Here is an 8,253-nt window from a genome sequence, read left to right on the forward strand (position 1 = left end):
TTTGGTTGCACAGTTGGATGTGATATAGTGACAGGACAGGAGGTAGCCTCCAGTTCATGTGTTACCTGTTGATATTCACACTCAATTGGAGAGGTCCTTTCTGGGGTTACCTGGTGGCTTTAGAAGAGGAGCCTGTGTGGCTTTCCACTTTTTCTCTTTTTTTACATAAGCAGGTCAGGTTGCACGGAGGTGGTCCGGTTAATGCATACCTCATGCTTCATAGTAAAACCTCCTGCTCACAGGCCTTTGGTTTGTTGGTTCAGTGTTGATCTTGGCTCTGGTAATTTTGATCAAGCTGACAGCTGATTCTCAGATTGTAGTTTTCTGTCCTCTGCCTCTCATTGCCCGGCCCCCACCCCCAGCCACTTTGTCTAGGATAAGAAGGGGGATCTGATAAAATAAAGTCAGAGTGGTCACAAGGTCCTTCCTTCAGCCCCATCTCAAGCAGCTCAACAGATCCTGCTTTGCCTCTCCCTGCCTGTTTTTATTACTTCACAATTTTTTTTCTTGAACCTCTACATAGTTTCCAAATTTGTTACTTTCTGTGTATCATTACTTTGTTACTTTCTGTGTATCAAATCTTTGAATGAGGGCAGTTCACATCTCTAAGGAATGGGTATTTAGTAGGAAATGGTAGGGCCCTATAGGACCCTCTTACCTAAAGAGAATGAGAAACTTATAGCCTGTTGAAAGTTGGTGGTAGGATGAACCTTTAGATTGTGTCATCCTCCCTTAAGTTTCAAGTAGGTTGTGGTATTTTATGTTCCAAACAAGCATATTCCTGAAGGGTAGTTTATATGCATTATCTTACTTAATCCTCATCAGATTATTTTTATCTTTATTTTAGGTCTGTGAAAACTAAAACCCAGAGAAACAACTAGTTAAGAGGGTAAGTTAACAGTCAGGGTTTAAACCCAAGTATGTCTGATTCCAGAGCCAACAATCTTTCACGGTGTCACACTGTGGTGTTGTACAAAGATTTAGTGTCAGAATTAGAGGCAGCATTGCAGGGGAGAAGAAACTGCTGGTGGGAATACCAGGGCTTTCTGATCTGCCTCCCCCGATCCCAGCTTGTCTGTATATTTTCCCTTCATTCCATTTTCATTATTCAGCCTTGTCCAAAGGTCAGTGATTTCAGTGTCCATCCCTCCTGCATACACAGGCTTACTCTTTTCTCTGCTTACTGCCTCCTCTAGTTCTCCTGTTATTTATGAACTGGTTCACTGTTCTTTCCCTCCCTTCTGGTTTTCTTCCTCATTGTAGGGACATCTTTGAAAGCTCTCACATGTGCCCCACAGTTATTCTCAGTTTCTTTCTCTCATTCCCACCTTAGACAGTTTTTTGTCTTCCAGCACAGAAACCGATGTGTATTTGAATTTTTATTTTTTTCAGACTGGGAGACAAGACTTGAAACCAAAGAATCAACTATAAAGCCCAGCATTACTGAATATTTATCCTATGGGGTAATGATGGAAAGGGAAGGCCTCTGGCCTTCTTCTTTAGGGGAAGCCTGGGAACCTGATAACTGGTTAGATGGGCAACAGAAAAACCAGGACAGACATCTGCGCCAAGAGGCCGTTACTCATAAGGAAACCCTCCCTGAGAGGAGGGCATGTGGAGGTCATGAATTTGAAAGATGTTCTAGTCAGGGGTCAATCCTTGATATACAACAAAGTATTCCTGTGGGACAAAGGCCCCATAATCAGAATTCACATGGAGAAGACACTAAACAGAATTCTGAATTAATTAAAACTCAAAGTATGTTTGTAGGAAAGAAAATCTATGAATGTAATGAATGCGGGAAAACCTTCAGCCAGAGCTCATCTCTTCTTAAGCACCAGAGGATTCATACTGGGGAGAAACCCTATAAGTGTAATGTATGTGGGAAGCACTTCATTGAACGCTCCTCCCTTACTGTACATCAAAGAATTCATACTGGGGAGAAACCCTACAAATGTAATGAATGTGGGAAAACCTTCAGCCAGAGCATGAACCTTACTGTTCATCAAAGAACGCACACTGGAGAGAAACCCTATCAGTGTAAAGAGTGTGGAAAAGCTTTCCGTAAGAATTCATCCCTTATTCAACATGAAAGGATTCATACTGGAGAGAAACCATTCAAATGTAATGAATGTGGGAAAGCTTTTACCCAAAGCATGAATCTTACAGTTCATCAGAGAACTCACACAGGAGAAAAACCCTATGAGTGCAATGAATGTGGGAAAGCCTTTAGTCAGAGCATGCACCTTATTGTACATCAGAGAAGTCATACTGGAGAAAAACCCTATGAGTGTAGTGAATGTGGAAAAGCCTTTAGTAAAAGCTCAACCCTAACTCTGCATCAACGAAATCACACTGGAGAAAAACCCTACAAATGTAACAAATGTGGGAAATCCTTTAGCCAAAGTACATACCTTATAGAACACCAGAGACTTCACTCTGGAGTAAAACCTTTTGAATGTAATCAGTGTGGAAAAGCTTTCAGCAAGAATTCATCTCTTACTCAACATCGGAGAATTCATACTGGAGAGAAACCTTATGAATGTATGGTATGTGGAAAACATTTCACTGGGCGATCTTCCCTTACTGTACATCAGGTTATTCATACTGGAGAGAAACCTTATGAATGCAACGAATGTGGAAAGGCCTTCAGCCAGAGTGCATACCTTATTGAACATCAAAGAATTCATACTGGTGAGAAACCCTATGAATGTGATCAGTGTGGAAAAGCCTTCATTAAAAATTCATCCCTTATAGTGCATCAGAGAACTCATACAGGAGAGAAACCCTATCAGTGTAATGAATGTGGGAAAGCCTTCAGTCGGAGTACAAACCTTACACGACATCAGAGAACTCATACCTGAGTTTTTTCATTGAACCCTTCACCAGGATTAACTCCTCGGTGATAATCATATAAGTCATGTAACATAGAAACCTAATAAATGTAATGATTGTAGGAATCTTTTAGTTGAAGTTTAAGTTTCTATATCAGATAATACCACCACAAAGAAACCATATAAAATAGAGAAATCTTAATTCAGAACGTAAAACATTCCTTTACACCAGAAGGTTTAAATAGCTAATGTTCTAAACAATGACGATTCATGCTGAAGGTAAGTTCTATTGTATCTTACTGTAGATCTTCTTTGGATATCAGAGACTTCACACTGGAGAGAAAAGGTGAGAGTGCTAAACTGGACAGCCCAAAGACTTGGTATGTAGTCCTGATCTGCCACTAACTTGGACAAGTCACCTACTTTCACCAGGTCACAGTGTCCTTATTTGGTAAATGAGGGATTTTGAATTTAGAAGGTCTCCAGGATCCCTATTAGCTCTAAAATGCTATAAACCTATAAATATAACCAATACTGGGAAATCCTTGATCTTTTACCATGTTATATATGTTACCTAGATGCTCCTATTTCACAATCTGGTTTACCTGAATGTTTTGAGTCAAAATTCTCTACCTCTACCAAATCCTAGTATTATCCATCCATGTCCCTCCCCCTCCTCCTGCACTGTTATTTTCTCCCCTAAAACTTAGGCTGGTTGCTACCCGGGTGATGAAACAATTGTACAGATCTTAATGCAATAGCATGCTATTTTGAGTTCTCAACTAACAGTCATTAAACTACTGTTAAGTAAGCTAATTATTTAGAAAACAGTATAACTTAAATATAGTCTCTAAGTACATAGGATTCAAATATGTATCTTTGTACCATACTCTGTATCAAAGTGAAAAGGAGAAAGGGTTAAACACTAATAGATATGAAAATGTGACATATTAACAAAATCTTTGCAACGCAAAATGTATTCAAAACAATCGTAGGTTTTATAGATCTCTAGTGATGACAGTAGTTAAGACAATTTCATTTATTTCATACATACTTAATAAGTGCTAAATATGTGATAGATATGATGAGAAGATCAAAATGGATAAGATATATTCTTTGCTTTTCAAGGGCTAAACTAAAACACTGGCCGTGGCATGGAAGAGGAAGGGAAGAATTCAAGCAATAATGAGGCAGAATCTAGATAATGTGGTAATTGATTAAATGTAGGAACTTGAATTTATTTGGGTGGATGGAGTACCATAATTAAGAACACACAAAGTTGACCGATTTTGTGGGGAAATGGTAAGTTCAGTCTGGGGGCATTTTAATGAGTCTGTGGGAATCCAAGTGAAGATTCCTGACAGACACTAGACTAAGTGGCAGGGTAGGTGTGAAGGGTATTCTGAGAGTACTGTCACTGAATGGGGGAAGTGGAGGAAGTGGAACCAGTGAGAGCTGAGAGGAAACAGCAACCAAAACGAAAATGAAACGCAAAAGGAAAAATTAGAAGATGGTGGCACAAAAGTAAAAGAATTTCACATAAGGTAAGAATAGTTAGTATTTTCATATGCCGTGGACGGTTAAAGTAAGATAATTAAAAATGGCCTTTGGTTTTGGTTACTGATAACCTCTGTGAAATATTAGTGGGTTGAAGAGTGAGTTAAAGGCTGAAAAGGACTCATTCGCTTACCTGAGAAAGGAGACACTGAGAAAGATAACTAGAGGGAGACCAGCATGGAGAGCAGGTGTATCTATCAGAAGAGCTTTATGGCTACAAATACTGGAAAGCCCAGTTAACAAGGCTTACAAGCAAGCAGGGATTTTTTTTTTTTTCCTCACATAACAAATCTGGAGGTGGGTGGCATCGTTTCAAAGACAAAATTAATTCAATGTCTTTAGTTCCATGGCTTTTCCACCACGGTCACATGATGGCTCCTCTGCTTCAGGTAAAGTATGTGCATTCAAGGTAGGAAGAACGGGGATGGGAAGCACCAGCACATCTGTGCCTTTTATCAAGAAAGGTTGTCCCAGAAGCCCCTCAGCAAACTTCAGCTTACATCTCACTGACCACAGCTGCGTTATATGGAGGCCAGTAGCAAAGGAGGCTGAAAAAATAAATACTCTTCCAGCCTCTAAAGTGGAGGTAGGCAAAACAAAGGAGGTTTGAGCAAGGTGTTGATCTGGCCAATGAACAGTCTGGCATGAGTGTGTTTATATGACCACTGACAAGAAAGGTGTGGAGAGTCAAAGGTGCAGCATGGCGGGGACGGGCAGCTCAAAGTGGGAGAACGGGAGTGGGGCAGAGGTAGAAACTATAGGAACCTTTCTCATTTTTTTTTAAAGATTTTATTTATTTATTTGACAGAGAGCACAAGTAGGGGGAACAGCAGGCAAAGGGAGAAGCAGGCTCCCCACTGCATAGGAAGCCTGATGCGGGACTCGATCCCAGCACCCTGGGATCATGACCTGAGCCGAAGGCAGCTGTTTAACCGACTGAGCCACCCGAGCACCCCATAGGAACATTTTTCAAAGGAAGGCAATTTTTCATTGGGAGAGGTGGGAATCAATAAGTGATGGGTACAGAAGATGTTTGTGGGTGGCAATGGAAGAGGCTCCCCATAGACGCTGGGTCCCCAGGCAGGTCAGGCTTTTTGGGCTATGTGACCCCTAAGCTCTCACTCTTGGGAGCTGGAACAAAGACGGAAGGGGAATGAAACAACCATATCCTCGGAAACTTAGATCTTTAATATTTGTCCCTTATACCTAGTTTCCTCCTTTGCCTTCACATATTTTTTTCTAGAGGAGGCAGAGAGAAGAGATGGATAGAAAGTAGATGAAAATGATAAAGAAAGCAAAATAAAGGGTCAGAAGCATGGCACCGGACAAGGGGGAGAGGAAGAATGAAACATACTGAAGCCTAAGAAGATGCAGTAACTCAAAATTTGGTGACATACTAACCTTTAGAGGCAGCTGGAGAAACGGGTCATTAACATGGAGGTCGCACTACTTTTTCAGGAGTTTTGGAAGCCTTAGGCCCTTGTATGTCAGTTCTCGGTCATTCTGGGCAACAAGTAAGGAGGGCAGTCTCTGCAGCTCTCCTCTATCACCAGGGCCAGGACTCCCGGTTCCACTTACTAGACACGAAGCCTCGGGCAGGACACTCAGCATCTCGGTGCTTCACTTCTCTTGTTAGTAGTGCAAACCGCACAGCTTCGGATTACAATAGGTCCCCATGTAAAGTGCTTATAAAAGTGCCCAACACATAGTGCTCCATAAACAGATTTTCACCATCCGCATATACCTGAAAACAAAGTGACATCCAGACTGCTTAGCACGGCGTCCAGAAACTTAGACTCCCTAGGCCCTCCGAACCAGTGCCGCGTACACACCAAGGCTGCATGGGTGCGGGAGGCTGTCCCTCCCGCGCCCCCGGCGTCTCTTCCTCCCCCTCCCCCACCAGCCGACCCGCGAGCCCGTCCAAGTGTGCTCGGCCCCGCCCCTGTCGCGCAGACTGCTTCGGTGGCGCTCGGCCCCGCCCCTGTCGCGCAGACTGCTTCGGTGGCGCTCGGCCCCGCCCCTCTGGCGCAGACGCCTTCGGTGGCGCCCAGCACACGCGGAGCGAAGCCGACGGTCCCCTTCAGGCCTCCCGTCCGGCTCCCGCCGGCTCCCCGTGCCCTCTCCAGTCCCTCCGAGCTCAGCGAGCACACACTTCTGTCTCGGGAGCTCGCCGGCCCTCCCCGCGTGTTCACACGGTTCCCTCCCTCGCCGGAGTCAGTCCCCGCTCACGCGTCCCCCCCTCAAAAGGGGGTTTCCAAAACGCGACTCAACGCCCCCCCACGCCCACCGCCACAGGTTTCCCGACACCGCCTACGTGCAGGTTGCACTGGTCCCTCCCCAGCCCCCAGCACAGCGCCGGACACACCGAGGCTCCCGAGCTGTCAGGAGGATGGAATCGTCCGTAAAACCCCGCACGGGAGGCCGCCGTGGCTCGAGTCCCTGACACCACTTCCTACGCTGACAGCTCCTTGACAAACCTCAGCTCACATTTTTTACTACTCCCCCCCCAATACACCACCGACAAAGTTAAAACCTCCTCTTTCCTCCCCGAGCTCGCGAAAACGTGTGTTCTAAGGCACCTCAACGTCCCCGGCGCGATTTTCCACAGGCCCCCCGTTCCCGCCCGCCCCCGCGGAAACGAACACCTCCCCGCGCTCCCGGCTCGCTCCCTCCCCTCGGCGAGCCGCCGAGCCCAGGCCGCCCCACCACCTCGGCGCTCCTCCCGGGCCCCGCCGCCGGCCCCGCCCCCGGGCCACACCGCCACAACGGGTTGCGTCCGCCGCCTTCTCAAGTCGTCCCCGCGCGGTCCTCCGTCAGGAAGGCGCCTTCTGCGGCTTCTCACCTCTCACTCCGTCCTCGGGGACCGCCCCCGATCCGCTCCCCACGGCGACCGACAGACTTCACGCCGTCGTCAGCTTCTCGCTGGTCTCTACCTTTCCCGGGCGTTACTTCAAGGCTGAGGCTGACTCCGAGTCTGACTGGAACGGAACGAAAGCCGCACGCGCGGGTTAGCGCACCGGGGAGAGCTGACTAAGGGGAACCGCGACGAGCGGGCCGTGGCCTCTGGGAAATGTAGTTTCAGCACGCAAAGCACCCAGGAGTCGTGTTGAAGGGCGAGGCCCTGTCTGCGCAGGCGCACGGTATCACCTTCTCGGCCCTGCGCAGGGGTGGCGCTCGCCGCCGCTTCGCCCGCTGGGAAGTGGAGTCTTGGGAAGCCGAAGGGTTGCAGCCCTCGGACTCGCGGGTATTCGGCTCCGCGGCTCCCCCGGCAACGCGCAAGCGCAGTTCCGACCCGGGCTGCCGACTCCCGCTCATTGTGTTCCGCCTGCGATGTGGCGGTTGCGGTTCCTCGCCGCGGGCAGAGGCTCCTTGAAGGGCAAACCGGTGGTGACCAGGCACGGTGGCCAGAGCCGCGTCGGGAGAGCGGGAGCGGCCGTGGGGTGGTCGGGCCGGGGGGCAAGGGCGGGGGGGAAAGAAGGCCGAGTAGGTACGGGTCGTAGTCCGTTCTGGAGGACGCTGATCGGATGCCCCAAACTTCCCGGGACGTATGGCTGAGGTTTGATTGAAGAGGAAAGGGGAGGACGGCCAGGTGCGGGCTGTTGGTTTTAGGGTCGGAATGTGCGAGAGCATGTGCAGGAGGATGCGGTCCGGGCCTCTGCGTGTGTCTCGGAGGAGCCGACTCCGGGAAGCCGGTGGACGCTCCGGGGGTGATGCTCCGGGCTGTGTCGGAGCCCCGTCTGCGGACCTCGCCGAGGCCGGGGCAGCCGCAGCCGCAGCCGCAGCTCCCGCGGGGACCGGGCAGGGGGCCGGAGGGTGGCTTCTAGGAATGAGACTCCCAGCCCCCTCCCCGCCACCCAGCCAC

General features: G+C 48.3%; 1 protein-coding gene across 1 annotated transcript; it reads left to right on the forward strand.

Moving 5' to 3' along the window:
* The first annotated feature begins 1,395 nt into the window (after window positions 1-1,395).
* ZFP2 (ZFP2 zinc finger protein) lies at window positions 1,396-2,957 on the forward strand. Its single transcript, XM_021690934.2, has one exon. The coding sequence runs from the start codon at window positions 1,467-1,469 to the stop codon at window positions 2,862-2,864; it is 1,398 nt and encodes a 465-aa protein (XP_021546609.2). The 5' UTR covers window positions 1,396-1,466; the 3' UTR covers window positions 2,865-2,957.
* Window positions 2,958-8,253: the final 5,296 nt, after the last annotated feature.

The sequence above is a fragment of the Neomonachus schauinslandi genome, chromosome 7 (assembly GCF_002201575.2).
Source record: "Neomonachus schauinslandi chromosome 7, ASM220157v2, whole genome shotgun sequence".
Classification (NCBI taxonomy): domain Eukaryota; kingdom Metazoa; phylum Chordata; class Mammalia; order Carnivora; family Phocidae; genus Neomonachus; species Neomonachus schauinslandi.